General features: G+C 44.6%; 1 protein-coding gene across 1 annotated transcript in view; it reads right to left on the reverse strand.

Moving 5' to 3' along the window:
• The window catches only part of spidr (scaffold protein involved in DNA repair), a 451,063-nt gene that overhangs the window by 11,988 nt on the left and 423,179 nt on the right, over positions 1–15,896 (reverse strand). Inside the window, exon 17 of the mRNA XM_070892572.1 lies at positions 6,670–6,763. Within this exon, the coding sequence (XP_070748673.1) occupies positions 6,670–6,763 (94 nt within the window). The remainder of the gene's footprint in view (positions 1–6,669; positions 6,764–15,896) is intronic.

Here is a 15,896-nt window from a genome sequence, read left to right on the forward strand (position 1 = left end):
CCTTGGCCATGACAGTACCAGCGATCCACTTGGGACTCTGACCATAATTCAGAACATATACAGGATCATTTACAGAAATATCGCATGACACAGCTGCGCGACTGTGATACCTTGCTGACTTTGTCTTCTATATTCAACATTATTCAAGTCAGGGTGTACAAGAGATAACTTGGTCTTAAGACCTCTCTTCATCATTAGTTCAGCAGGCGAGACCCTGGTAAGCGTGTGTGGTCTTGTCATGCATACTGCTGAGTTACAGGACAGGTAGGTCTGCAATGACCCTTGGGTTACTCGCTTCATAGTCTACTTTATGATTAGGACAGCATGTTCTGCTTGCCCATTGGATGCAGGTTTGAACAGTGCTGACCTTACATGTTTGATACCATTGAGTTTCATGAACTCTTGAAACTCCTGACTGGTGAAGCACAATCCGTTGTCACTAACAACGATGTCAGGCAGACCATGTGTCGCGAACATGACACTGAGATTCTTAATGGTAGCTGTGGATGTTCTGGATGACATGGTTATACACTCTATCCACTTCGAATATGCATCCATCACAACTAAAAACATCTTCCCCAGGAATGGACCTGCAAAGTCTATGTGGATCCTGGACCATGGTTTGGACGGCCACAACCACAGACTCAGCGGCAATTCCGCTGGTGCTTTGCTGAGCTGCATGCAAGTGTTGCACTGATGCACACATGATTGCAGCTCAAAGTCAATTCCCGGCCACCATACATGAGACCTGGCGATGGCTTTCATCATTACAATGCCGGGATGTGTGCTATGTAGCTCACATACAGCTCGCGGATAATGTCAGTGCCCACCTCTGGATGCGGGATGAAGCATTGGTATTGATACCATTGTTTTCAGAGAACAGTGAAATGAGTGGCTTGTGATCTGTCTCCGGTTCAAACCGAAGACTAAACAGGTACTGATGCATCTTTTTAACCCCATACACACAGGCTAGTGCTTCTCTCTCCACCATGCTGTAGGCTCTTTCCACTTTAGACAAACTTTTTGAAGCATACGCGACTGTTTGAAGTTTACCCGACACATTAGCTTGTTGGAGTACGCAACCAATTCCACATGACGAAGCATCATAAGCCAATACTATATGGGTCATAATGTACCAGCAGCTTGTTAGAGCAAAGCAGATTGGCAGCTTTCTCAAAAGCTCTGTCTTGAGACACACCCCACACCCAGTTGTCGCCTTTTCTTAGCAGCGTGTGCAGTGGTTCTAATAAGGTACTCAATTTAGGTAGGAAGTTAGCGAAGTAGTTGAGTAGACCCAGGAACAAACGCAGCTCCATCACATTCTGCGGCTTGGATGCATTCTTGATGGCCTTGGTTTTCGCGTCCGTGGCCCTGATGCCGGCAGCAGCAATTTTCCTCCCCAGAAATTTGACCTCTAGTGCCATGAAGACGCGCTTTTCAGTCTGAGTCCCACTTTGTCCAGACGATGTAGAACCTCTTCCAGGTTGTTCAGATGTTCCTCGGAGCCACGACCTGTGATCAGGATGTCATCTTGGAACACAACGTTTCTGGGAATGGACTTTGTAGACTCTCCATGTTCCTCTGAAATATTGCTGCAGCCGAGCGAATTCCAAAAGGGCACCTGTGATAAATAAACAGTCCTTTATGCATGTTAATGCACGAAAGTCTCTTTGACGTCTCGACCAGCTCTTGTGTCATGTAGGCTGACGTCAAGTCCAGTTTGGTGAACGACTTCTCCCCAGCTAGCGTTGCAAACAAGTCATTAGCCTTCGGTAGCGGGTAGTGATCCTGTTTTGAAACCCTGTTGATCGTAGCCTTGTAGTCGAAACAGATTCTGACTGTGCCATCACATTTCAACAAAGGAACAATGGGGCTGGCCCATTCATTAAATTCAACCGGCGATATGATCTCTTCATGCTGGAGTCTGTCAAGTTCGATTTCAACCTTCTCCCTCATCATATACGGAACTGCCCGAGCTTTATGATGGACGGGTGTTGCAACCGAGTCTACGTGAATCAGCATCTTGGCTCCTGTGAAGTTGCCGATGCCTGGTTCGAACAGCGAGGGGAACTTGCTCAGTACTTGGGCACATGTATCTTTCTCCGACGACAACGCCTTGATCGCGTTCCAATTGCATCTGATTTTTTCAAGCCAGTTCCTGCCGAACAGCGTTGGGCCATTCCTGAGACAATCCACAGGGGTATTCAACATTTAGGAATGATAGACAGAAAGGAAAAGGAGGCGGGGTGGCATTGCTGGTTAAAGAGGAAATTAATGCAATAGTGAGGAAGGACATTAGCTTGGATGATGTGGAATCTGTATAGGTGGAACTACGGAATACCAAAGGGCAGAAAACGCTAGTGGGAGTTGTGTACAGACCACCAAACAGTAATAATGAGGATGGGGACAGCATCAAAAAAGAAATTAGGGATGCGTGCAATAAAGGTACAGCAGTTATCATGGGCGACTTTAATCAACATATTGACTGGGCTAACCAAACTGGTAGCAATGCGGTGGAGGAGGATTTCCTGGAGTGTATTAGGGATGGTTTTCTAGACCAATATGTCGAGGAACCAACTGGAGGGCTGGCCATCCTAGACTGGGTGATGTGTAATGAGAAAGGACTAATTAGCAATCTTGTTGTGCGAGGCCCCTTGGGGAAGAGTGACCATAATATGGTAGAATTCTTTATTAAGATGGAGAGTGACACAGTTAATTCAGAGACTAGGGTCCTGAACTTGGGGAAAGCTAACTTCGATGGTATGAGACGTGAATTGACTAGAATAGACTGGCGAGTGATACTTAAAGGGTTGACGGTGGATAGGCAATGGCAAACATTTAAAGATCACATGGATGAACTTCAACAATTGTACATCCCTGTCTGGAGTAAAAATAAAATGAGGAAGGTGGCTCAACCGTGGCTAACAAGGGAAATTAAGGATACTGTTAAATCCAAGGAAGAGGCATATAAATTGGCCAGAAAAAGTAGCAAACCTGAGGACTGGGAGAATTTTGTAATACAGCAGAGGAGGACAAAATAGTTTAATTAGGAGGGGGAAAATAGAGGAATTGGAGGCCGATAAGTCCCTGGGATCTGAATGTTTGCATCCTAAAGAACTTAAGGAAGTGGCCCTAGAAATAGAGGTTGCATTGGTGATCATTTTCTAACAGTCGATCAACTCTGGATCAGTTCCTATGGACTGGAGAGAGAAAGCGGATAGACCGGTTAGCCTGACATCATAGTGGGGAAAATGTTGGAATCAATTATTAAGGATGAAATAGTAGCGCATTTGGAAAGCAGTGACAGGATCAGTCCAAGTCAGCATGGATTTATGAAGGGGAAATCATGCTTGACAAATCTTTTGGAATTTTTTGAGGATGTAACTCGTAGCATGGACAAGGGAGAACCAATGGATGTGGTGTATTTGGACTTTCAAAAGGCTTTTGACAAGGTCCCACACAAGAGATTGGTGTGCAAAATCAAAGCACATGGTATTGGGGGTAATATACTGACATGGATAGAGAACTGGTTGGCAGACAGGAAGCAGAGAGTCGGGATAAACGGGTTCTTTTCAAAATGGCAGGCAATGACTAGTGGAGTGCCGCAGGGCTCAGTGCTGGGACCCCAGCTCTTTACAATATACATCAATGATTTGGATGAAGGAATTGAGTGTAATATCTCCAAGTTTGCAGATGACACTAAACTGGGTGGCAGTGTGAGCTTTGAGGGGGGCGCTAGGAGGCTGCAGGGTGACTTGGACAGGTTAGGTGAGTGGGCAAATGCATGGCAGATGCAGTATAATGTGGATAAACGTGAGGTTATCCACTTTGGGGGCAAAAATGCGAAGACAGATTATCTGAATGGTGGCAGATTAGGAAAAAGGGAGATGCAATGAGACCTGGGTGTCATAGTTCATCAGTCATTGAAAGTTGGTATACAGGTACAGCAGGCTGTGAAGAAGGCAAATGGTATGTTGGTCTTCATAACGAGGGGATTTGAGTATAGGAACAGGGAAGTCTTACTGCAGTTATACAGGGCCTTAGTGAAGCCTCACCTGGAATATTGTGTTCAGTTTTGGTCTCCTAATCTGAGGAAGGACGTTCTTGCTATTGAGGGAGTGCAGCGAAGGTTCACCAGTCTGATTCCCGGGATGGCAGGACTGACCTATGAGGAGAGACTGGATCGACTGGGCCTGTATTCACTGGAGTTTAGAAGGATGAGAGGGGATCTCCTCGAAACATTCTGATGGGACTGGACAGGTTAGATGCAGGAAGAATGTTCCCGATGTTGGAGAAGTCCAGAACTGGTGAACACTGTCTAAGGATAAGGGGTAAGCCATTTAGGACTGAGATGAGGAGAAACCTCTTGACTCAGAGTTGTTAACCTGTGGAATTCCTTACCGCAAAGAGTTCTTGATGCCAGTTCATTGGATATATTCAAGAGCGAGTTAGATATGGCCCTTACGGCTAAAGGGATCACGGGTATGGGGAGAAAGCAGGAAAGGGATACTGAGGTGAATGATCAGCCATGATCTTATTGAATGGTGGTGCAGGCTCGAAAGGCCAAATCCTGCACCTATTTTCTATGTTTCTGTGGCCTTTTTGCTCATAATGGACTGACTCGCATCCGTGTCCAATTCCGTGAATACTGGAATTCCATCCAGTTCGACTTTTAGCATGATCGGTGGACATTTCGTGGTGAAGGTGTGTAACCCGTACACTTCTGCCTCCTCGGTTCGAGTCTCTAGTTCAGCCTGATCCGCCATGGATCGATTCTCCTCTGCAACGTGGTGGTTTGCAGGGTTTGCAGCTCGTCTGCACATTCGCTGGAGGTGTCCCATTGTTCCAGAGCCTTTGCACACATAGTGTTTGTAGCGGCATTGATGGGCTCGATGATCACCTCCGCAGCGCCAACAAGGTGTTAACTGCCTCACATTAATGATTGATGGCGGACTCTGTCATATGCATTCCTGTGTGAAAACGACATTACTTTGTGTACAGTACTTGCCGAAACCTCTTTATGCTGCGAAATTTGTTGGTGTTATCGCTGGTGGACTTGAATGCCTTGGTTATCGTTATGGCTTTGCTCAGGTTCGGTGTTTCAACAGTCAATAGTTTGCGAAGGATAACCTCATGGCCAATGCCAAGCACAAAGAAGTCTCTTAGCATTTGCTCAAGGAATCCATCAAATTCGCAATGTTCTGCAAGGCGCCTTAATTCGGCGACGTAGCTCGCCACTTCCTGGCCTTCAGACCATCGACACGTGTAAAATCAATACCTTGCCATCAGAACGTTTTCCTTCGGATTTAGGTGCTCCCGGATCAGCGTACACAGTTCTTCATACGATTTGGTTGTTGGTTTCACCGGAGCTAGAAGATTCTTCATGAGGCCATAGGTTGTTGCCCCACAGACGGTGTGGAGGATCGCCCGTCATTTGGCAGCATTCTCGTCCCCTTCCAGCTCGTTGGCCACGAAGTATTGGTCGAGTCACTCCACAAAGGCCTCCCAATCATCCCCTTCTGAGAATTTCTCCAGAATGCCAACAGTTCTCTGCATTTTCGCGTGGTTGTTTGTTATCTCATCGCCAGTTGTTAAGCTCATAATAAAGTGATGCAACTGAATACTGCAGACAATGAGTAAGTGTGACCTTTGCTCCTTTATTCAAACTCCTGAGTCCCAGTACAGCATGGGAGGCCTGCTTATATACAGTGTTCCCAAGGGATGCAGGGATTCCTTGGGACTCCAACAGATATGTCCTCTGGTGGCGCTATGATACTGGTTGCCTAGGGTTGCATACATAACAATAATCTTATACGTTTTGATAAGATCACCTCTCATTTTTCTGAATTCCAATGAGTAGAGGCCCAACCTACTCAACCTTTCCTCATAAGTCAACCCCCTCATCGCTGGAATCAACCTTGTGAACCTTTTCTGAACTGCCTCCAAAGCAAGTATATCCTTTCGTAAATATGGAAACCAAAAGTGCACACAGTATTCCAAGTGTGGCCTCACCAACACCGTGTACAACTGTGGCAAGATTTTCCTGCTTTTATACTCCATCCCCTTTGCAATAAAGGCCAAGGTTCCATTGGCTTTCCTGATCACTTGCTGTACCTGCATACTAACCCTTTGAGTTTCATGCACAAGTACCCCCAGCTCCCGCTGTACTGCAGCACTTTGCAATCTTTCTCCATTTAAATAATAACTCGCTCTTTGATTTTTTTATCCTGCCAAAGTGCATGACCTCACACTTTCCAACATTATACTCCATCTGCCAAATTTTTGCCCACTCACTTAGCCTGTCTATGTCCTTTTGCAGATTTTGTGTGTTCTCCTCACACATTGCTTTTCCTCCCATCTTTGTATCATATTGTAAGTATCTCCTTCTCTCTGAATGCCTTTACTGATTTACTCAATTTTACCTCAAGAGATACAGCGAAAATGCTAAATTTAAGGTGTTTATTGGTTCAATTTTATGGGGTTATATTAGTTACTTTAAATATTTTCCTGCTATTCTCTATACACATATTCGACAAACAAAAGAATCCCATTAACTTTAATGTGCTCATAGAAGTAATAAGACAGAAACCTTAAACAAAAATGGTGCCGTTTACTTTCTAAATAATCACTAAATGACATGCATTTTGCAACAGATTTTCATGTACTGACCCTATTCCATGCTTTTTTTCCAGTTTTCCATTTCCGCATCTGTTGCAAACTATCCACGAAAAAGCAGTGGTCTCATCAACGCCAACCACAGTACCTGATAAACAAAAAAAAATGCCTGCTTATAGGTATGCCATTAAATCAAAATGAACAGAACATCTAAAAAATCTGCACATAAAATTGCATTGATTAACTGAATTTAAATGTAAGTCATTTAAAAAAGTCATCTGTACCACTTTTAAACATCTAACATTTACAATTATTAGCTGATCTCCTGTGGCACAGCTCGCAGACTAAATTACAAGTAATTTCTCCCACTCCAACAAACCTGCTCTCACCTTACTTCATCTCACCCAATCAGCATAGTCTTCTATTCCTTTCTCCCTCACGTGCTTTGCTTATCTAGCTTCCCCTTAAATGCATTTATGCTATTCATCTCAACTGCTCCATGTGGTCACGAATTCCACATTCTGACTACTGTCTGGGCTAAGAAGTTTCTTCTGAACTTTCTCGACATCTATTCTATCAAATTCTTTCATAATTTTCAAGACCTCCATCAGGTCATCCCTCACAGCCTTCTCTTTTCATAGACTCCTAGAAATTTACAGCATGGAAGGAGGCCATTTCGGCCCATCGTGTCCGTGCCGGCCAACAAGAGGCTATCCAGCCTAATTCCACTTGCCAGCTCTAGGTCCGTAGCCCTGCAGGTTACAGCACTTCAACTGCACATCCAAGTACTTTTTAAAATGTGCTGAGGGTTTCTGCCTCTACCACCCTTTCAGGCAGTGAGTTCTGGACATCCACAACCCTCTGGGTGAAGAAATTTCCCCTCAAATCCCCTCGAAACCATTTACCAATTACTTTAAATTTAAATTTCTACAGTATAGAGACCCAAGCCTGTTCAATCTTTCTTGGTAATTATAATCTCTCAGTTTTGGTATTGTTGTAGGAGGTAGGCACCTTTAAAATATACCAGAACACTAGGCATTAGGCACCTGCTAGATATATCTAACCGCATACAAGTTTAAAGTGGCCACACATAAAATGGCTGCCCAGGCATGATGGGAAATCAGGTAGTCAAGCTGTGAACTGTTGAATGTTCAATGACCAAGCAATAACCCTGTGAGGCCCACTATAGGAATGCCTTGGATGCAGGATAAGAATAATGAGGAGAGAACCCATCTCCCGTATTCAAGGCCATAAACCAATTAATTCCCCAGGAAGAAAGAGATAAGAGAACCCATCTCCTGTAAACAAGGTTATAAACCAATTATTTCTCCAAGAAGAAAGAACTAGTGAGAGAACCTATCTCCTATAGTAAAGTCATCAATCAGCCCAAGCTGACAATAATCGAACATATGGTTCCCAAGACACGAGGGGAATTCTATTGGGTTAAAAGAACCTATATGTAATCTATAATCGTTGTGATTGGCTTGTGTCCAGCCGTGATGGGCTGTGTAGCTGTAGTAAACTGTTTGTAACTGTTGTAAAACATATAAAGGTGCATGTAACCCTTTGTTCTGTGGAGAGAAGCCTGGACTTAGTCTTGTGATTTCCTCCCCGCTAAGCATAATAAAGGCCGCATCAGCATTGGAACCGACTCTGAGTGTTGAGTGATTCTTCTGAGAAAACACTAACGCTAACAGTATCATCCTTTTTGCACCTTCTCCAGTGCCTCGATATCCTTTTGGTAATATGTTGGCCAAGTTTCCACCCTCCCTTAGAGTGAGGTCCGCTGACTTTCTGGAACAAAAAGCGCGCCTAATCCTTACCGTGATATTCTCCGCGCTCATCAGGCCTCCTTCGGACTCGGCGGAGCGCAGTAGAACCAGCAGGGGGGCGGAGTCAGCGCTGGGATCTCTGCACATGCACGTTAGAGTGTGCGCGCATAAGCAGTAGCTCCTCGCCCCTAGATTGTGTGTGCATGTGCTGCAGGCTGTGTGGGAGGGACCCGAAAGCACGCTGCCCCTTGCCCTGACTGAATGGGCTCCCTGCCGCGACCTGCGAGAGAACAGACGGCAATATTTGTCGTCGGAGACAGGAGATCCTGGGAACAGAAAGTCAAACAAGAAAGGAACTGGCAAAAGTGACCATTAAGAAGGAAGATGATTGAGACCATCGAGTGTTCCTTGGGACTGTCTTGGAGATGTTCGGGGGGAGCAGGAAAGCAAAGAGATTGGGGGCAAGACGTGAGTAGGATGGGACCTGGGCAGGCTCGTATGTTTAATGTTGCCCCCCTCCCCACCCTCTTCCCCTGTCCTCTCCTCTCCCCCTCCCCCCCTTCCCTCTCCCTCATTGGCAGCCCGCTGCCTTCCCTTCACATAAAGGTAGGACTTGTATTTTTTATGTTATTGATTGCTTATTACTTTGGCCTTGGTGCTTTAGGTGCAGGGTTCCTTCTATCTTTTATTTGTTAATTAATTGCTTATTACTTTTTGTGCTTTGTTTCATGCTTTGTAAGTCTTGGTGCTTTCCTTGTATTTTTTATTTGTTATTAAATGCTTATTTTTGTGCTTTGTTTAGTGCTTGATGCTTTAAATGTACTGCTTTATTTAGTGCTTAGTGCTTTAAATGTACTTATGCTTCTTTAATGTTGTTGTGAAGGTGTTTAGTGCTTTGGAAAATCCTCTAACTTCCCTTCCCCGCCCATCTCTGGCTACCTGCGCCTGATTTCTAAAGTGTCCGCAAGGTTTTGCTGAACGTACAAAAGTGGACACATACGCTGGCCTAAGTTAGTTTGGAGTAACTATTGGCTGTCTGAACTTGCTTAAATGGCCAAAACAGGCGTAAGTAGCTGGTAACGCCCCCTTTACTAGAACAAACTAAATGTGGAGAATTGTGATTTTTTAAGATACTCCAAAAAAACCTAATTGCTCCAAAAAAATAGGAGCAACTCCTGTGGAAACTTGGCCACATGGAGACCAGAACTGTGCATAGTTATCTAAGTGTGGTCTAACCAAAATTCTATACAAATTTAACTAACTTCTCTTCTTTCCAATTCTATTCCTCTAGAAATAAACCCCAGTTCTTTGTTTCCATTTTATGGCCTTTTTATGCTACTTTAAAATCATTTGGGAATCTGTACCCCCAGATCTCTTTGCTCCTCTACCCCATTTAGACTCTTATTTTCCAAGGAGTATGTGGCCTCCTTATTTCTCTTACTAAAATGCACCACTACATTTATTTATAGGCAAGGTGAGTGGTGAACTGATGGCTATAAACCCCATTTAGCAGAGGTGAGGGTGCTTGGTTTCGGCTGCAATACCCACCCTCCATCTAACTGCTGACTCCCCATTAAACCAAGAGTTGGAGGCATAGCAACATGCTGAGGCCAGAGTGCTGGCACAGAGTGGCAGGGCTGTTTTTTCTGTGACAAAGGAGCCGGGACCTGGAACCAGGACTTTAGGCTGAACTGCAGAAACAAGTCAGCCCAGTATCTGTTCTTAAAGAACTTGTCACTCGAGGCACTCTTCATAGATGTCAAAAGGCTGACAATACATTGTCTGACCTTCTTGAACAGAAAGAGGACCCTTTTTTTTTCACACTGAACCATAATCCAGTACTCAAATATACCATTACTGTTGTTAGTCAATCGAACTAGAAATACGATTACTTTCTTTGAATGCTACAGTTTTACTCATTTCAGTTATGCTTGTTATAGAAACATAGGAAATAGGTGCAGGAGTAGGCCATTCGGTCCTTCGAGCCTGTACCACCATTCAATATGATCATGGTTGATCATGCAACTTCAGTACCCCATTCCTCCTTACCCCTTGATCTCTTTAGCCGTAAGGGCCACATTGAACTCCCTTTTGAATATATCTAACAAACTGGCCTCAACAACTTTCTGTGGTAAAGAATTCCACAGGTTCACAATTCTCTGAGTGAAGAAGTTTCTCCTCATCTCAGTCCTAAATAGCTTACCCCTTATCCTTATACTGTGACCCCTGGTTCTGGACTTCCCCAACATTGGGAACATTCTTCTTACATCTAACCTGTCCAATCCCGTCAGAATTTTATATTTTTCTATGAGATCCCCTCTCATTCTTCTAAATTCCAGTGAATATAAGCCTAGTCAATCCAGTCTTTCTTCATATGTCAGTCCTGCAATCCCGGGAATCAGTCGCGTGAACCTTTGCTCCACTCCCTCAATAGTAAGAATGTCGTTCCTCAGATTAGGAACCAAAACTGCACACAATACTCGCGGTGTGGCCTCACCAAGGCCCTGTACAACTGCAGTAAGACCTCCCTGCTACTATACTCAAATCCCCTCGCTATGAAGGCTAGCATGCCATTTGCTTTCTTTACTGCCTGCTGTAAGTTAATCTAAGAGTTAAAGTCATGGTAGGAGAGCTCGGACACGTGTCATGCTCCTCCTGTGCTATGTGGGAAGTCAGGGACGCTTCCAATGTCCCTGACGATGACATGTGCGGGAAGTGTATCCGGCTGCAGCACCTGACAGACCGCAATGTGGCACTGGAGCTGTGGGTGGATTTACTCTGGAGCATCCACGATGCCGTGAGGATGTCGTGAATAGCACGTTTAGTGAGTTGGCAACACCGCAGGTAAAGGGTACACAGCCAGATAGGGGATGGGTGACCAACAGGAAGAGCAGTGCAAGGAAGGTAGTGCAGGTCATCCCCCTGCAAAACAGATACACCGCTTTGGGTACTGTTGAGGGGGATGACTTATCAGGGGAGAGCAGCAGCAGCCAAGTTCATGGCACCATGGGTGGCTCTGCTCCACAGGAGGGCAGGAAAAAGAGTGGGAGAGCTATAGTGGTAGGGGATTCTATTGTAAGGGGAATAGATAGAAGTTTCTGCGGCCGCAATCGAGACTCCAGGATGATATGTTGCCTCCCTGGTGCAAGGGTCAAGGATGTCTCGGAGCGGCTGCAGGGCATTTTGAAAGGGGAGGGTGAACAGCCAGTTGTCATGGTGCATATAGGTACCAACAATATAGGTAAAAAAACAGATGAGGTCCTACAAGATGAATTAAGGGAGCTAGGAGCTAAATTAAAAAGTAGGATCTCAAAAGTAGTAATCTCAGGATTGCTACCAGTGCCATGTGCTAGTCAGAGTAGGAATCGCAGGATAGCTCGGATGAATACGTGGCTTGAGGAGTGGTGCAGAAGGGAGGGATTGAAATTCCTGGGGCATTGGAACCGGTTCTGGGGGCGATGGGACCAGTACAAACCGGACGGTCTGCACCTGGGCAGGACCGGAACCAATGTCCTAGGGGGAGTATTTGCTAGTGCTGTTGGGGAGGGGTTAAATTAATATGGCAGGTGGATGGGAACCTATGCAGGGAGACAAAGGGTAGCAGAATGGGGGCAGAAGCAACAGATAGAAGGAAGAAAAGTAAAAGTGGAGATCAGAGAAACCCAAGGCAAAACGCAAAAAGGGTCACATTACACCAAAATTCTAAAGGGGCAAAGTGTGTTAAAAAGACAAGCCTGAAGGCTCTGTGCCTCAATGCGAGGAGTATTCGTAATAAGGTGGACAAATTAACTGCGCAGATAGCTGTTAACGGATATGATGTAATTGGCATCATGGAGACATGGCTCCAGGGTGATCAAGGCTGGGAACTCAACATCCAGGGGTATTCAACATTCAGAAAGGATAGACAGAAAGGAAAAGGAGGCGGGGTGGCATTGCTGGTTAAAGAGGAAATTAGCGCAATAGTAAGGAAGGACATTAGCTTGGATGATGTGGAATCGATATGGGTGGAGCTACGGACTATCAAAGGGCAGAAAACGCTAGTGGGAGTTGTGTACAGGCCACTAAACAGTAGTAGTGAGGTTGGGGACAGCATCAAACAAGAAATTAGGAATGCGCGCAATAAAGATACAGCAGTTATCATGGGCGTCTTTAATCTACATATTGATTGGGCTAACCAAACTGGTAGCAAAGCGGTGGAGGAGGATTTCCTGGAGTATATTTGGGATGGTTTTCTCGAACAATATGTCGAGGAACCAACCAGGGAGCTGGCCATCCGAGACTGGGTTATGTGGATTGAGAATGGACTAATCAGCAATCTTGTTGTGCGAGACCCCTTGGGGAAGAGTGACCATAACATGGTAGAATTCTTCAGTAAGATGGAGAGTGACACAGTTAATTCAGAGACTAGGGTCCTGAACTTAAGGAAAGGTAACTTTGATGGTATGAGACGTGAATTGGCTAGAATATGCTGGCGAGTGATACTTAAAGGGTTGACGGTGGATAGGCAATGGTAAACATTTAAAGATCACATGGATGAACTTCAACAATTATACATCCCTGTCTGGAGTAAAAATAAAACGGGGAAGGTGGCTCAACCGTGGCTAACAAGGGAAATTAAGGATAGTGTTAAATCCAAGGAAGAGGCATATAAATTGGCCAGAAAAAGCAGCAAACCTGAGGACTGGGAGTATTTCATAATTCAGCAGAGGAGGACAAAGGGTTTAATTAGGAGGGGGAAAATAGAGTATGAGAGGAAACCTGCAGGGAACAGAAAAACTGACTGCAAAAGCTTCTATAGATATGTGAAGAGTAAAAGATTAGTGAAGTCAAATGTAGGTCCCTTGCAGTCAGATTCAGGTGAATTTATAATGGGGAACAAAGAAATGGCGGACCAGTTAAACAAATACTTTGGTTCTGTCTTCATGAAGGAAGACACAAATAACCTTCCGGAAATACTAGGGGACCGAGGGTCTCGTGAGAAGGAGGAACTGAAGAAAATCCTTATTAGGTGGGAAATTGTGTTAGGGAAATTGATGGGATTGAAGGCCGATAAATCCCCGGGACTTGATAGTCTGCATCCCAGAGTACTTGAGGAAGTGGCCCGAGAAATAGTGGATGCATTGGTGATCATTTTCCAACAGTCTATTGACTCTGGATCAGTTCCTATGGACTGGAGCATAGCTAATGTAACACCACTTTTTAAGAAAGGAGGGAGAGAGAAAATGGAAATTATAGACCGGTTCGCCTGACATCAGTAGTGGGGAAAATGTTGGAATGAATTATTAAAGATGAAATAGCAGCGCATTTGGAAAGCAGTGACAGGATCGGTCCAAGTCAGCATGGATTTATGAAATGGAAATCATGCTTGACAAATCTTCTAGAATTTTTTGAGGATGTAACTGGTAGAGTGGACAAGGGAGAACCAGTGGATGTGGTGTATTTGGACTTTCAAAAGGCTTTTGACAAGGGATTGGTGTCCAAAATTAGAGTACATGGTATTGGGTGTAATGTACTGATGTGAATAGAGAACTGGTTGGCAGACAGGAAGCAGAGAGTCGGGATAAATGGGTCCTTTTCAGAATGGCAGGCAGCGACTAGTGAGGTGCCGCAGGGCTCAGTGCTGGAACCCCAGCTATTTACAATATACATTAATGATTTAGATGAAGGAATTGAGTGTAATATCTCCAAGTTTGCAGATGACACTAAGCTGGATGGTGGAGTGAGCTGTGAGGAGGACGCTAAGAGGCTGCAGTGACTTGGACAGGTTAGGTGAGTGGGCAAATGCATGGCAGATGCAGTATAATGTGGATACATTTGAGGTTATCCACTTTGGGGGCAAAAACATGAAGGCAGAATATTACCTGAATGGCAGCAGATTAGGTAAAGGGGAGGTGCAATGAGACCTGGGTGTCATGGTACATCAGTCATTGAAAGTTGGCATGCAGGTACAGCAGGCGGAGAAGGCGGCAAATGGCATGTTGGCCTTCATAGCTAGGGGATTTGAGTATAAGAGCAGGGAGGTCTTACTGCAGTTGTACAGGACCTTGGTGAGGCCTCACCTGCAATATTGTGTTCAGTTTTGGTCTCCTAATCTGAGGAAGGACGTTCTTGCTATTGAGGGAGTGCAGCGAAGGTTCACCAGACTGATTCCCGGGAGGGCAGGACTGAGATATGAGGAGAGACTGGGCCTATATTCACTGGAGTTTAGAAGGATGAGAGGGGATCTCTTAGAAACGTATAAGATTCTGACGGAACTGGACAGGTTAGATGCGGGAAGAATGTTCCCGATGTTGGGAAAGTCCAGAACCAGGGGACATAGTCTTGGGATAAGGGGTAGGCCATTTAGGACTGAGATGAGGAGAAACTTCTTCACTCAGAGAGTTGTTAACCTGTGGAATTCCCTGCCGCAGAGAGTTGTTGATGTCAGTTAATTGGATATATTCAAGAGGGGGTTAGATATGGCCCTTACAGCTAAAGGGGTCAAGGGGTATGGAGAGAAATCAGGAAAGGGTGAATGATCAGCCATGATCTTATTGAATGGTGGTGCAGGCTCGAAGGGCTGAATGGCCTACTCCTGTACCTATTTTCTATGTTTCTATGTACCTGCATGCCGACCTTCAATGACTGATGTACCATGACACCCAGGTTTCGTTGCACCTCCCCTTTTACTAATCTTTCACCATTCAGATAATAATCTGCCTTCCTGTTTTTGCCACCAAATACATTGTTTATCTGCATCAACTTTTCTGCAATAAATTAATTCCAGTTTACACTTCTTAATATTTGTGATTCCATCTAACTCTTCCACCAAATCCTAGTTCACATTTGTGTACACGCATTAATAGGCAGCCTGATAATGCTTTTTTTTCCTGAAACGGTAAAGTATGGGTTGAAAAATAGTGACTCAAAACTCAAAGTTTAGATTTGAAGACTGGGCAAGTAAGGGTGGGTGGGAGCAATGTTTTTCAGTTTCCACTTTGTGAGGACAGTGACTACTAAGCTGCTGATAAATTGTGGGGTGGAGCTTATTTGGTTCCTCTTCTCCCAATTCATGGGTTATTGACAGCGAATAGAATCATAGAGCACAGAAGGAGGCCATTTGTCCCATCATGTTGATGCCACCTCTTGGAAAGAACCATCGCATTAGTCACACTCTTTCCCCAGAGCCCTGCAAATTTCTCCTTTATTAAGTAGATATCCAATTCCTTTTTGAAAGTTACTATTGAGTCTGCTTCCACCATTTTTTCAGGTAGTGCATTCCAGATCATAACAACTGGCAGCGTAATAACATTTCTCATTTCCCCCCCTGGATTCTTAGCCAATTACCTTAAATCTGTGTCGTCTGGTAACCGACCCTCCTGCCAATGGAAAGTTTCTCCCGATCTACCCTATCAAAATGCCTCACAATAAAGACTTTAAAATATTTGACATCCCAATTAAATGCAACTTCAGCATTAAGCCCAGGTTATGACAATAGTAATTCTTCTGGTTTTGATAGCATTTTCATGA

This window comes from Pristiophorus japonicus, chromosome 1, assembly GCF_044704955.1.
Source record: "Pristiophorus japonicus isolate sPriJap1 chromosome 1, sPriJap1.hap1, whole genome shotgun sequence".
Classification (NCBI taxonomy): domain Eukaryota; kingdom Metazoa; phylum Chordata; class Chondrichthyes; family Pristiophoridae; genus Pristiophorus; species Pristiophorus japonicus.